This window comes from Phalaenopsis equestris, unplaced genomic scaffold (genome assembly GCF_001263595.1).
Source record: "Phalaenopsis equestris unplaced genomic scaffold, ASM126359v1 Scaffold000025, whole genome shotgun sequence".
Taxonomy (NCBI): domain Eukaryota; kingdom Viridiplantae; phylum Streptophyta; class Magnoliopsida; order Asparagales; family Orchidaceae; genus Phalaenopsis; species Phalaenopsis equestris.
In genome coordinates this window covers 303159-319519 of record NW_018164467.1, presented here as the reverse complement: position 1 = coordinate 319519, position 16361 = coordinate 303159, and the positions used below count along the sequence as shown (strand labels likewise).

The following is a 16361-nucleotide window of genomic DNA, read 5'->3' as shown; positions in this document are numbered from 1 at the left end:
GTTGGTAGGTAAATCATGTGGATCTACATTCACTCTTCCACCAAACAAACTAAATTCATGAGAACCAGGACTAATAGGAGCTTGCTGTAAGATATTCATCTTGTCCCATATGGAATGCAATGACTGAGCTTTCAACCTTGGTTGGTGTGGAACTAATAATGCCCGATCCATATGATCATGTATAGCAGTCTCATGCTAAAGGCTAAGAGAAGCAGAATCAACATATCTAGTTTAATCACTCTGCAAATCCCTTTCAACATAAGAAACTGCACCAACTCTTCTATCAACTACATTTTCAAGATTTTTCAATTTAGAAAACTGGTGTCCTTTATGAGCATATCCACAATTAGAGGCCAGAAAATATTCATCGCCATACACGCTGTACACGGGCATCGACGATGATTCCAACATCTAATTTTCTTGGTGCAATGGGTCTTCAACTTCTTCCACCACCTCAAATTATGGTTTAGTTGGATAGTCCTCCAAATTTCAACACACCAAGATTACAATCCTATTTTTCAAATGTTGAATTTTTTGTCGTATATCCTCAAGCAGATGTTATTGATGGATTCTTGCATAATTTCTTCACGGTTGCATGTTCAATGAGCCACAAATGATATTGGACTAGTTGGGCTAGAGCAGAGTTCACAGAGAAGAGCCAAGGTGTTGCTTTAAATCTGCATGCAACAGCAAACCAAAATCAGTTGTGTAGAGAATTCTAGGAAGAAGAAAATTGCAAAAAAATTGAGAAAATCCATAGGATAGCAGGGATCAGCGAGACTGCTTGACGTGGGAGCCTATCGTGGACGCGGTACTATGGCTGCTACAGTACCGCGAATGTATTACTACAACAATCACATATCCTTCTTTCTTTTTTAGTTTCCTCATCTCTCCTTTTCACTCCCTTTCATAAAGAGTCCCCTACCTATTCATTGTCTACTTTATCTACCACTATCTACTTTATCTACCACTATCCATGTCTATCCTAATTTCAAATTCATTCCTTTCCCATCACTCCTTTATTTCTTGTCTTTCTTCTAGTAGTCTAATCTATCTACTAACCCCCTCTTATTTATACCTGTTTGCCAAGGAGATGATAGTTTTCATGATTGTTGATTTCAGTTGTTGCTTTTGAAGCGATCTTTCCCTTCGAGAATGTGCCCAACGACGAGAAGGTGCTCAAGCTGTAACTCATTTGAGGTGGTTTATAGTTTTCAAGTGTTGAGGTGGTTTTCCGACTGCAGCTCGACCCCAACGAGACATTTATCCTTCCGCAGTCCCTATGACCCCGCTTCTAGCAGCCACTAACCATCATCCTTGCTACCATCTACTTCCAACGCCTTCCTTTCCACTGTCGACCTCCCCTGCAGCCTCCCGCTAACTGCAGATGACACCAGTCTCCTTATAACAGCCGTCAATCCTTTTCCAGCGACCTCCCTGGCCACAAAATTCCTCCCCGCTGTCTTCCAGCGTCTCTAGCACCTTCCAACTACTTTTTAGACCACACCAAGCGCCTTCTAACCGCTGTCCAATCCACAACACTCATCTTCTGGCAGCTGTCTGATGCATCAACATGCCTCTTGCGCTCCCGGATCTGACGCTCTCTTCCTAAAGGACCATTTATGTGTTTTGTGTTGCTTTCTTTTTCTATTTTTTGCAGTGTCGTCGTTGTCCTTATATATGTTGCATCATCGTTGTAACCCTATTCGAATTCAAAAATTATATTTACCTTCTAATTGTGGTTTGGGTTTCGTCCGGTATCAATTGGTACCAAAGCTAACCTAACCCTAGTGCTACCCTAAGGTTACCTAGCATCCGCCCCTACCCAAACTTTTCTACCTAAAATAAAAAACTTCAACAGATGAAGTCGAAGCTCCCCAAACCCCAGTAGATTGACGTGGAAGCTTATCGTGGACGCAATATAGCAACTGCTACGGTAATTGCTTCCCCTTCTTTCCTTTTTAGCTTCCTCTTCTCCTTTTCACTCCCTTCCATAAAGAATCTCATCCCTATTCATGAACTACCTTATCCACCACCTTTCACTTTTATCCTAATTTCAAATTTCTTCATTTTCCATCATCCCTCCTTTATTTATTATCTATTCTTCTACTTGCTTAATCTATCTACTAACCCTTATTTATGCATGTTGTTTGCTAAGGGGATGACAGTTTTCATAATTGTTGATTTCAGTTGCTTCCTTTGAAGTGTTCTTCATGTCCTCAAGTTGTCACCGACGAAAAGAAAATGCTCCGACTGTAACTCGTTTGAGGTGGTTACCGTCTCCAAAGGTCTGGGTGGTGCTCCGGATGTAGCTCAACCCCGACGAGATACTTATCCTTCTGCAGCCCCGCCGGCCTCGCTTCCAGCAGCCACAAACAATCCTCCTTGTTGCCATCTACTTCCAGAGCCTTTCTTTCCACGACCGACTTGCCTTGTTGCCTCTCATTGACCGCATATCACACAACAACCTCCTCGCAGCAGCTATCGACCATCTCTCAGCCGCTGCCCAGGTCTTCGGGCTTGTCCTGCTGCCGCCAAGGCGCTTCAAGAACAGCACTTGCTGCAGTCAGCCCCTCCAGAGTTTGTTCCTGCTGCTGCCCAGCCGTTAGCACCTGTTCTAGCTATTGTCCAGCCCTCGAACATTGGTTCCTGCTGCAGTCGAGCCCATGACCACCTGCCTGCTGCTGCCCAGACCACCACACTCTTATTTATGCATGGTATTTGCTAAGGGAATGACAGTTTTCATAATTACGGATTTCAGTTGCGTCCTTTGAAGCATTTTTCATGTCCGCGAGTTGTAACCGATGACGAGAAATCGCTCTGACTGTAAGCCGTTTGAGGTTGTGATCGTCTCCAAAGGTCTGGGCGATGCTTCGGATGTAGCTTAACCCCGACGAGATATTTATCCTTCTGCAGCCCCGCTTGCCTCGCTTCCAGCAGCCACAAACAATCCTCCTCGCTGTCATCTACTTCCAACGCTTTTCTTTCCACGACCGACTTGCCTTGTTGCCTCTCATTGACCGCAGATCACACAATAACCTCCTCACAGCAGCTGCTGACCATCTCCCAGAAGGCGCCCAAGTCTTCGGGCTTGTCCTGTTGCCGCCAAGGCCCTTCCAGCCCAGCTCTTGCTGCCGTCAGTCCCTCCAGGGTTTGTTCTTGTTGCTGCCCAGCAGTTAGCACCTGTTCTAACTACTGTCCAGCCCTCGAACATTGGTTACTGCTGCAGTCCAGCCTGTGACCACCTGCCAGCTGCTGCCTAGATCTTCCAACCGCTTTCCAGTCCACAACACTCAGCTTCCGGTGGCTGTTCGGTCAACCACCATGCCTCCTACCCTCCCAGATCTGCCACTCTCTTCCTAGAGGGTCATTTTATGTGTCTTGTGTTATTTGCTTTTCATATTTTTTGCATGTCATCGTTGTCCTTTTCGTTTACATGTTTGTATTGTTTATGTTGAGTTGTCATTGTAACCCAATTTAAATTCAGTAATTATATTTACTTTCTTATCATGGCTTGGGTTTCGTCTGATATCATTGCTTAAAGATTGGATCAAGAAGACTCAGTTCAGCCAGTCATTAATGGTACGACCTTCAAAATTTGAGAGAGAGCAGTGTAGGGATGTAAAGGGTTGTAGAATATTATAGCTATAGTATTCTACACCTATAACTAACTATAAATAAATTAAATTACACTACACTATATAGTACCATGTAATATTATACTATATTATGCTATACTATGGTAATATAATAACTACTAATATAATTATACTACCTATAGGTATAGCACTCTGCAATTATAAATAATGATAACTACAATTAGAACAATGCTATAACTATAGCTATAGTATTCTAAAGCTATAACTAATTATAATTATAAATGATTATATCATAACTATAGTTATAGAATTCTACAACATACTACACTATAACTATAGCCATAGTATTCTACAACAATAACAATAATTACATTAAATTACACTACACTATAAAACAATATAATTGTAGCTATAATATTCTACAACTATAATTAACTATAACTGCGCTATAATTATAGCTACAGTATTCTACAACATATTACACTAAAATTATAGCTTTAGTATTCTACAACAACAATAAATTAAAAACACGACTATATCTACAGTAATATACAATTTACTACACTATAACTATAGTTATAGTATTCCACATCTATAACTAAACATAACTATAATGATAATGACACTATACCTATAGCTATAGTATTCTAAAATATACTAAACTGTAAAAAAAACAATAGTAATCAATAATTCTAACTAACTATAACTACACTAAATTACACAACACTACATAGCTATAGCACTCGGCTATAACTAACTATATCCAAGCATTCTAAATATTATAGTTCTAGCTATAGTTATGGTGTTTTATGGTGTGGTGTAATGTAATTTTCTTATAGTTATAGTGTAGGATGCTATAGCTATAGTTATTGTGTAGTATGCGTTTGAATTCTTTACACTATAACTATAGATATATTATTATTCTACAACAATAATTAATTATAACTATAATTACAATATAACTATAACTATGGTATTGTCCAACATACTACATAAAACTATCACCATACTATTTTACAATTATAATTAATTATAACCACAACTATAACATCACTATAACTATAACTATAGCATTCACAACATACTATATTATAACTATAATTATAGTGTTATACAGCTACAACTAACTAAAAATACAACTATAACTACATCAAATTACACTACATTATAAATATAGTTATAATATTCTACAGCATACTACACTAATATAGTTATAATGTTCTACACTATAACAAACGATACTAACATTAAATTACATTACACTATATAACACTATAACTATAACTATAGTATTCTACAACAATATTGATATTAGAACAGATGTACAGTATTATACAACTATAACTAACTATAGCTACCAACTAGAACTAAAAAAAACATTAGTCATAATATTCTAAAATATAATGCACTCTTAACAATAGCTATGATTTTCTACGATTATAACTAATAATAACATAGCAATTCTACATCTAATAAGTATAATTATAGCAATAAAGACACTTTAAGTATAACTATAATGTTCTATAATTGTACATAACTATAAATACATTAAATTACATTACACTGTATAACACTAAAATTAACTATAATTATAATATTATGAAACAAATTAAAATAGAATAATAACTATAGTATTATACACTGTAGCTAATTATAACAATATTAACTTGCACTAAAATATATAACATCATAACTATAACTATAGCGTTCTACAACTATAACAAAAAATAAAAACAGCTATAACTATAGTATAACAATTGCTATAGTATTCGACAACACGCTACACTATAACTATAGATATATTATTCTATGACTATAATCACACTATATCTATAGCTATATTATTCTATAATAATAACTAATTATAACTACACCTATAGCTACATTATAACTATAACATTTTATAACATAATACATAGGTTGTCACAAATGTCGCGTGTAAGATTCCCCTACCACACTCTTAAAAAGTAAGCATAGGTTCCTCTCATCGCAACAAATGTGTCGCAAATGGAATAATGGAGTTTAGGAACACAACTTTTTATAACTTTTGAGATCGAAATGAAGTGGCACGATGCACAAATTCTGAGGCGTAAAAAAAATATTCCCTCTCTTTCTTCCTCTCTTGGGTAGGAGTGGGTAGAGGTTTATGCAATGGCGGGATGCCATGTTTCAATTTGGGAGCTCACGACAAGAGGATGTTTCGGTGAGGAGCGTCACCGGAGTTTGAAGTCTCTAAATGTTGCACTCCGCGTTGCCTTCCCGTTTAATTCCGATCGTGAGAGTGATGGCTATGGGCGAAACCGAGAGAGGAGGAGGTGGTCTCAGATTTGTCCATTGTCAGCTAGAGAGGAGGAATGGCGAGCGGTGACGGGAATAGGGTTGTCAATGAGAATAGTAGTGGGTGTGATGGTGGAAGTGCTGGGAGGTTTTCGGCCAAACTGTGACATAGATTTCTCCAAATGCAGAAGGGGAGTAGCAGCTCAGGTTATTGTCGTGTGGAGAAAGTTGGTTGGGTTCTCGACGATGGCTACAACGACGAAGGAGGGAGTAGGTCTCTCAGTTTTTTGGGCAAGCATAGAGGGAGAGGAAAAGAGCCTTCTTTTTTTTTTGCAGAGAGGTATGGGAGTTGTGCGTTTGGGGAGGAGAGAGAACGCTATAGGATTCTTGGGGGTGTGTAGGAACGAGAAAGAGCCTCAGAAGAGAGAGCGAGGGAGGAGGGATGCTATATGTGAGAGACAATTGCGTGTGAGCCACGTCATTTGCTCGGTTTTGGGTAGAAACGAGAGTGAGAAGAGCAAGTAGATGGTACAATTACAAGAAAAAAATTAAAAGGGAGAGAAGAGATGAGAGCTTTGAATATTTCCCTACTTTTTTTTTCAGACTAATGAGAGCCTTTTGTGCTGAGACTTTTATATAACTTTCATTCCTTTCCTATTGTTGTTTATTTCTCAAATTGGTAGTATATACCCAATTAAACCCTTCCTATATATTTACATATCTAACATCTAAACTTTCATATTTACCTCTATAATACTTTGATCTGAAAAACATATGCATGAAAATGTATACTAACTTTTTAAAAAGTATGTTATAGTGGTATTCTTGACGAAATATTAAAAATTTGAGTGACTAGCATGTAAATAATAAAGTTTACGTATTAGACATGTAAATATATAAGAATTATGTGGTATGCACATAAATGCCCTAAATAAATATCGTAACACTCAAAAGCAAACTTTAGTCCCCACAACCCTCCCTCCCTTCCTCCCTCCCTCTTACTAAGTTAATAGATTCAAAATATTGAGAGATGAGATTAGGTTAACATGAAATCATAGAAGTTAGATCAAAGCTCATTGAAAAAACTTGTTCAACATTTTTCCAAAGCAATGGATGTGACCTAAAAGCAAACGTCGTAGCTTAACAAAATTGTGGCAAAGTTCAGAAGAGTTGGCTAGAACATCACTCAATTTGCAACTTGAGAATTGAGGTAAGAGGAAGGCAAGGGTTGTTAGACATATGAAGTGGTAATGCAGATTATGAATAAAGCAATATTAGGGTTGAAGAATAGAATTAGGTTTTTTTTAATACAATAAACAATGAGAACTTATCATTCAATTATCATAACATATGTTGGCCCAATTGTTGCATGCATATAATACATGGGTTCACATTTTCCTATCCAGCATACGACTTTATATCTTACAATACAATCGACCCATTTGAAGATACTGTGCAATGAATTTATCACATGCTCAGCAGAAAAATTCAGCAGATATGCAACACAGACATCATACCATGCAAAAGTTTTCTACCATATGGAGCGGGAATGTGTCGTATGTTATTTTCGGAATGTAGTATAAGTTCAACAAAGATAGTTGAATGTTTGCCTCCTAGGAGCTGATACAAAAGAAAATTCTAAACAAATGATAAAAAATACATAAAATTCTCGTAAGTTAACTTAAAGCAATAATAAGATTGCAATACAGTTCATTTGTATGTCCAAGGAAAATCATTTTTTAGCTCCACAACGTTAAAGGTTGGAGGGAATGCAAATGCTGCTTACTTCACAATTCCAATTTCGATATGTAATTCCAATGTAATTAGTTAATTGGATTTAACCTTGGAGAATCCGAACCAACAATGTTCTATTGACAATTCTCTATCCAAATATAGTGAAAAGCATGAAGAAAACATCATAGGGCCAATGTTGTCAATAGGTCTCCTCACAGGAAACAAAAACTCGATGCCTCGTCAGCAAAAAAACACAGAAAAAATATATATCTTTCATTCTACCTTTCCTTAACCAAACAAGGGAGTGAAAAATAAAATTCAATTCAATTCTTTTCATTTCCTTTTATTTCTTCCTTCAATTCTTTCAAACCAGTTAAAGCCTACTTAAAACATCTTCATCAAAGCCAAGAAATAACTTTCTATCCCAAATTTGCATGAAAACAAAGTTATAGGCACTTTAAAGATACCAAAAAAATAGAGTTGTACACAGCTTGTTTTTTTACCACTGATCTGTAAATAATAAAACATATGCACAGAAACAGTGAAAAAAAATACTATACCCCGGATAGAAGTCCTCTGCAGCAGAAACAAGCTTTACAAATGACTTTAATTCAGGAAGATTCCCTCGACAAAACTGGAAGAAATATATTAAATAACAAACGAAAAAAAAAAATTCTGTTTAACTCAAAATTTGATGGGTAGTCCTTACCAATGCTTTCTCTCCATTTTGAGCACCCACTCCACTTTTCATGTAAAAGCAAAACGGGCATATATTGTTATCATTGAATTCAAGAGCTAGCGATAAGCCCATGCATGAGAAATGATACCTGATACATATGAACTAAAAGTTCACATACTCATAGGCATCCAAGCTGAATTAATAAATAAAAGTAAATGTTATGGTATATGAATGAGGAAGACGTGTGTTTGAATATGTCAAGTGGAGCACCTTAAGTAGCCCTATCAAAATCAAGCAGACAAAATCTAAAAGTAGAAAGATCGTATTAAAAGATGAATCAATCAATTTCAAAGATATTTAGGAAACATGCTATTAAGAACAGAGACAAAGCTATACCTTCATAAATAGTTATTAGTTTCATTTACAACAAAACAAACCTTAATGATTCCCATTTGCAACAACTTATGTTTGGTTTTTTGCTTTATAATTAAAATGATAAAAATATGTTTATTAATTTTTTTTTTCATATTTTAAAAAACAAATTACTTCATGTTTAAAACACCCTGTATAGTATAAAAAGAAAAAGTACATACCGGTCCTCACAGGTCATGCACGCACTATGCTTTTCTGAATCATTGGGGCAACAGACGCAGACAGTTTTCGTCTCAGATCCATTCAAACTCCTACATATTGACAATGCTTTATGAAAGGTTTCCTTGATCTGACAAACAACAAAAGTTTTACCTCAATATCTTGACCAAACAACTATCCTCTATAGGACAGCGCTGTGTCAAATTAACATACTTTTATGAGCTCCATGGACAAAGTACCAAGGTTACCAACCAAAGGCCGTACATAATCTTGGCACTGGAACATCCATCTTCTAACCTCACCAACTTCATGAGTAACTATAGCTAGCTCTGGACAGTCAAATGCATTAGAATGTCCTTGCCCCTGCAAAATGAAGGAAGGTATGTAGTCAAATTTCGATGCATAAATTTTATAGGAAAAAAAAAAAAGAAGTAAAACACAGATGCCTGTCTGAGCTATATGATACAACTCCCAGTTTTTCTTAAGCTCTTCACAGTGTTTCGAATTAGAAGATTAACAGTTTAAATCAGCAAAACAAAAAAACAAACATTTTTCTTCCTACACATTAATAAAAAAAAACAGAGTTCCCTGGTAATGTTAATGGAATTATGGTAAAAAGGAAAATCACGCTCTGGGTAACTGCATAATTAGATGGATAATTAATACAAAGAAAACATCCTGCTACAAGGCTATGGATAAATATGTTAAAAGAATTGAAGGTTCTGTCCAATTATGAAATCAAAATACTATAAAAGAAGATGTTCAATCAAAAGAGCAAATTCAAGAATATTAAATTAATTAAGGTAGATTAGCACTTCAAGCGCATACCTACTGAATTTGGCTTCAAGCCATTATGAGGTCCAAGGACGGGTAGCATATAAGCTTACCCTTGCATTGCAAAATCGCTAATTTTGTGATTGGAACAATGTGACCTCAAAACAACAATAGAGGCACAATATCCGAATCTTTAACCACATCCCCTCCACCATTATGTCCAAATGACAAAAGAAGCAGGTGTCAGAAGTACATTTCACAAAACAAACTTAGATTTATTACCGAACTTTGTAACAAAAACAGATATAGCAGTAGAAATCCACTTTTCCACTTACCAGCAAAAACACAATATAAGGATTTCCAGTCCTATATAGCTTGTTGAATTTCATCGGCAACTTTACTAAAAAATTCATTCTACATTACTAGACCAAAATCACTTTAAACAAAGAAGCATCATCATCATTTCATATTCTTTTTCTGTTAAATCTTGTCTAAGGAGTTTAATATTTGCTCTAAAATCAAAATGACTCTCAATTGCCCTTCACAGTACATAACAAAACCACCAAAACTTTCTATATTCATCTATTGTTGCATTTTCTACGCATCATTGTACGAAACAAAACCATCAAATCGACTCTCAATTACTCTTACCTTTGATAAACATCACTCCAATTGATCCACTGATGTAATCATTCCTAATTGTCTTACACAGCCATTTTAGCATTATTATCAAAATCTACAAATCCAAGTTGATAATAAGAAAACGTGTCTTGGTTTCTTGACATTATCCAAAGTTTCATCTAAGAAAAACTAATAAAACTCATCACAGAAACAAATCTTACTCATGAAAATATTATAGTGACATTGCCTTACAATGGTATGAGGCATCATATTCATTGAGGAGAGCGATAACAAATTCCTGTCTCATAGAGATGTTCACTTGGAAAAAATACATCTTTCCAATAACCATGCAATGATAACTCATAATATCAACTTTAAACAAGACTTACGGGAAAAAAATTTGATCTAGAGAGTAACTTCACTAGAAACATTACATCTTAATTCCTATGCACTGCATTAGTGTGTCTAGTGAGAAGTTGAATTGATTGGGATAAGTAAAATAATACACATCAATTATCCATAAACCAAAGTAAGATGCGCCTCTTGAAAAGGAGTAATGATTTTATTTGTAAATTTGATGCGGATCAGCGAAGGACAGAAATGAGATACTTGATGCCAATGACAGGGCAAGCTGAGGCATGAGGCCATTGCAATTATGAAGCAACATATTTCTTGTAATAAGATATTCTTCTAGTGGGGATCTGTGAAAGAGTATTTTTTGGTTTTCCATGCCGATTAGAGCTGTCATTTTGTGTGGACACGCATTTGGCCAGAATTTCTACATGTTTAAAGGGTACCGATTCCCAGGTCCAAGTTTAGACCATATACGAATGTCATCATTGATGGTGCGGATAGGCATCTCATCCTGCTACATTATCACAGGCTTGACTATATAGTAAACCCAATGTTGATCATACCAACTAGTGACCTTACTAGAATGAAGATCCTCGACAACCTATCATCCTTTATTGCAAAACTTCTGTCCATACATTAAGGCATTAACTTCGTGACACAAAATGCTGGTTCTGATGCATTGTCCAGATTTTTTTTTTTTCCTGATTAACTCTCTGCACCAACTAAGTTGAAATATGCATACTTATATCTTAAAGTACATAACAGCATAATTTGAAGTTACATAACATTTGCAATGTTGTCTAAGCTAATCCAAGGACGTGTCAAAAAAACTAAATGCACACCATATGATGTAAATTGAGAGAAAAAAAAGAGAAATTATGCTAAAACCTAAAAGATTACTTCTAATATTATAATGCTGCTAAGATGACCAAGGTATATTGAGAAGGTCCTAAATTGCTCATAGCTAAGATCCGTAACATCATCTAAAGCTTGGACGACTTCGCCTCACTCACTTAGCTCACACTCTGAGATGCTCATCATTGCACAAGCACGCTTACCTACCTAAACTCTTTTGTTATGTTTGTCACGGGCATGGCTCAAAGCTTTATCCTCAGCCTATTGACCTCACTTACACGAGCTCCTTTCTTTTTGTTCACCCAATCTCTTTTGTCAACGCCTCATGAAACCAGTGTTTAGCTTTCCCTGCACTCAAGCTCCACTAAGTCTATCACTCTCTGTCCCTCCTACATATAAGGCAGACATGCCTTCTCGAACTGCTCCTGACATCCATGAAATTTTACTCTTTCACTCAATCCAATCCATGAATTTTATTCATTCAATCAATCCCACATGCCAGGGCATAGGTTTAGACCCTGCACATTAACATATATCCTAAAGCAGCATACACTAGTTCATCTAGTATTGACTAATAACCAAACCTCTCATATAGAGCTCAAAATAATTTTTTTGTATTTAATATTTAATAGGGATTTAATAGAGTTTTCTTTAATTTATGTGGATTTTACAATTAATAAAAATAATTTTCATGCCTACTTTAGAAATCATTTTAGAGAGAAAATTCTATTGAACACCACCCAAAGGCCATCGCGAGTTTTGTTCATGCATTATCACTATGCAAGAAAATAAACTGCCATGAATACAGAAAAAAAATCAATGGATGGAGAACCTTATTTCAGAACAAAGTAAAGCAATATATGGTGACCTTCAATTAAGTTTAATCGAGACTGACTGTGTTGTCATAGAATATCTTAAATCACATATCACTGTCATTTTAATGGCTCATATGAGTAGCGATCTTTAGCAAGTTTTTATTTCCTTCAAACAGGCATCTCGTCAATGGAGTCTAATAGCAAGGTCATCTTCCAAAGAACACTTGAACTTATGGTCTTTTCATATTTTTCTTTCAACCAATCCAATGAGTTTTTATAGACAAGTAACATGATGAACAAGAAGAAGGGCTAAGCAGATGAATAAGAAATGTTATTGTAGTCAACAAAGGCAATTCATTACAATTCTATACATTGTGATCTCAGGTACTTGAATAGAAACACGAAAAACAGGGATTTAAAGCTGCTGAAACCAGGTTTAGCTTGTGTGGTCAAAACTTTATGAAGGTCAAGTCGTGAGAGTATTCTTATGTGGAATTCAAAGATGTGGTCACAATATGAAATTCTTTGTGGGTATTCAAATTTTGCCAATGAGAGTAGTTGTTAAGGTGCCACTAAAGGACATAATGGTCGTGAAGATAAATGTAGCAAGAAGCGGCAAAAAAAAAAGAAAAAGATAAATTTTTTAATTGAATCATCAAGAGCAGATTTTAGCTTTCTTCTAGTTATTTGAATATTTTTTTAGTTCAGGTGCCACTATAGCAGAAATAATTTTAGTTTTCTTCTAGTTGCATTTGAATCATCAAGAGCAGATTTTTTTACACCACTAAGGGATTGATTGGAAAATCGTAGAGTATTTAAAATGACATATTAGTTCGGTTGAATTATAGATTCTATTAGTCTTTATTTAATTTTTAAATTTATTTATCATAGGTAATATGATCACTAATCAGAAGCTTGAAGCATATTTCACCATTAGTCTTACCATGTAGGATCCATCCAAAATAGAGGTCCAATACTAGATTGTTGAAAAAATTAATGTTTGGCATGCTCCTCCCCACCACCCTGAACCCCCTCTTTGAGTTTTCTATTTAATTATTTCTTCTCTCTTCTTTTTCCTCATTAACCTTGTTCTTTAATTCTTTGCAGTTACAAATCTTTTGTTTCATCACTATACATCACTAGGATTATATAAGATAAAATAATCACCAAATTATGCTTTAAAATTGACACGTTCTATGATAATAGAAACAACCCTAATACAAATAGATAATACTTTCAAAATTCTTGGCTTTTCTTCAACTAATCTAATAGTTCTCTACTTCTCATGAAGATATTTTCCTCATTAGTCTAAGTTCCAAAGCCATTAAGTAGCAATATGATTGCTTAGATTCTTTCAAAGAAGCGACTTTTTAATTAACAACCCACGAGTAAAATCCAGTTCATCATATCATAGTATCATTTGCAAAATAAACTGATAATATAACAATCTAAATAAAACTAATTAAAAAAACAAGAAAAAGCTTACCTCAAGCTCCACTAAAGAAGCCCAACGTTTACTTCTAGGCTGACTGAAAAGTTCATGCACATTAAAAATCCAGGATCTGTCGTTAAAAAACAAAATGAAAATAAGATGTAAAAATGCACTTGAATCAATATTAGAAAATGAATTAAAAATATTTACAAAATATAGCATATTCCAAATGTCTAGCTACAATGAATCATAGACATGATTACATTAGAGGATATTTAGAAAATATAGAATATTCACAATTATGATTAGCTAATTTTTCTTCAAATTGATGAATAATAAAAACAAAGTCAACATATCATTAATATAAATGTTGACAAATAACATGGAATTTATTTAATAGAGCACAATAAATCAGCAAATTGTGTTCTTTCAAACGTTTTCAAGAGAATAAAAGTCCCAACCATCTTTATGAATAGCATTGCTCAAAATAGATGTCAAATTTTATGACATAAAAATTATGGAGGAGCAAATGAAATAAAGACCAAAGACAAATGTTCAAGAATCTAACCAACTGCAAGTGTATTATTTATCTAAGAGATTAATCAAACTCTATCAAAATAATTGCATGTTCATAATTTTTTTCAAATCAATTTTGAATCGTTTTTTACTGTTATCAGTTAAACGACCAGTCATCTAAAAGTGAATTGCCACATCCACACAGAACAACTTGAATTTCATACTATAACAGATTTAACAGAAATTATCTAAAATATCAGAATAGAAATGAAAAGAGAATCTGAATTTAAATTCAACTCCAAAAGGTTAAGATAGATAGAATAACAAAAATCACCGTTAGAAGAGAGAGTTATAAGAGACTACATATTTATTGAATAATCATTTTCATGCAAAAATAAATGTGCCTATATATTGGCAAGAGAGAGAACAAGAAAAGAAAATATCATAAGGAACAACATCCTCAATAAGAAACTAGTATAACAATACACAATGCAGAATCTTACAATTCCTAATTATCACATGTTATAATTTAGATATGACAAAACTCAAACATAAGGTTGCATAGAAGATGTCTGCTCGAGTTTGGAAACAATAATAAATGAAATTTACAATCACCAAAACTTTTATCCTAGTGCAACTAATAAAAAAAGGTTTAATCACAACACGAAGTAAAAAGCAAAAGAATATAAAACAATGCAAGCTTAAAGAGGCTCGATTGAGGATCAGAACTGAAACTAGATTAAACTGGCGAAAAGCTCTAACTATAGACAAAACATAGAGTAACTTTTGTCACTCACAAGGCAAGTTCAAGTAGTTGACCATCCAATGCACCTCACTCTATTCAAGTCGGCCACACGATACATGATATAGCTTTGGGTACGTAAAATTGGATATATTCTCTAATCAAGAACACTAATGTTGTTTCATCTATTCATCCTTTAGATTAAAGGCCCATTTCCATGCTAATATGTTTTAAGCATGCTAATATGTTTTAAGCTGTTTTTAATTGAATTAAAATCTTTAAAATCTACCATGGATGTGTGATGTCAAAACCATACTTAAGAGTCAATCCTCCCTCATGCTTGCCCAGTGTGACAAAAAAATCAATAATGATCTTCCTTATCGGAGATTTGGTGTACTTTTAACCAGACTTTCCTATAAAATATATTGGGATTTAAGTACACTTGGGGTCAAGGCTTCATATAATCATAATCCCCCAAAATTAATTATCTCATGCACTCCTAAGAGACAGCTTTCAGTTAAAGTGGCTGCTTTGGGTCAAATTTCAGACTTAGATGAATTATTTATGCTTGAATTTAATTGAGCAACAAGTAGCTATGGGAATGGAAGTAGACAAAATCAGTATTTCATGATTCCATCATTTTGACGTTAACAGTAGGCCGAATCAACAAATGTCAAAGGACCGAGTCATAACATTCAGATATTCTTCGCAAGTGTCTCAATTAAACCACGGTAGATGTATGGGTTTAATATATTCCTCTGTTATTAACCATAGCTCATTCACTAGCAGAGGGTCAGCAGTACAAATTTGCCAGAATAGTTCAAAGGCACACAACTAGGCCACTTACAATTTGAAGGTACTAGACATGGCCGTAAAGAGCTCAAAAGCAAGGAAAGCAAAGAAATCAAGCATAATTTTGTGTATTTGTTTGCTTTGAAGAGAAGATGCATGACACAGAATGCAAGTTAAAATATATTACAAAGGAAAATAATAAATCGATCCGATTATGCGTAGGCCACTCAAGGTAGAGATAGCACCATGGAGTAGGCGTTAGTGAGTCAAAAGGAACTGGTACAAGTGATGGACATTAAAGTTCACAGACAAGTCGCAATGCAAAGTGACAAAGCGGCAAAGGGATCATGAAATCAAGAGAAAGAGAGATGACAGTGAAAATAGCAAGCAGGGATTGAAATATAGGAAAGATGACAGGCAAAAGCATGGGAGTGGAAACCATGGAGAAAAGATGGACAACATTCATGCTCAAGGGAGACTGACGTGAAGCTCTTAGCATGAAAGAGAAACTGAAGAAAAAGAGCAATGCGAGTAATTTGGACGAGTGCAATATATATATATATATATATATATATATATA

At 34.9% G+C, this 16361-nt stretch overlaps 1 protein-coding gene across 1 annotated transcript in view; it reads right to left on the bottom strand.

Moving 5' to 3' along the window:
* The window catches only part of LOC110018573 (lysine-specific demethylase 5B), a 119966-nt gene that overhangs the window by 13318 nt on the left and 90287 nt on the right, over positions 1 to 16361 (bottom strand). The window contains exons 23-27 of the mRNA XM_020715922.1: positions 13786 to 13861; positions 9094 to 9243; positions 8883 to 9010; positions 8320 to 8437; positions 8171 to 8244 (exon numbers count right to left, since the gene is read on the bottom strand). Coding sequence (XP_020571581.1) covers positions 8171 to 8244; positions 8320 to 8437; positions 8883 to 9010; positions 9094 to 9243; positions 13786 to 13861 — 546 coding nt within the window. The remainder of the gene's footprint in view (positions 1 to 8170; positions 8245 to 8319; positions 8438 to 8882; positions 9011 to 9093; positions 9244 to 13785; positions 13862 to 16361) is intronic.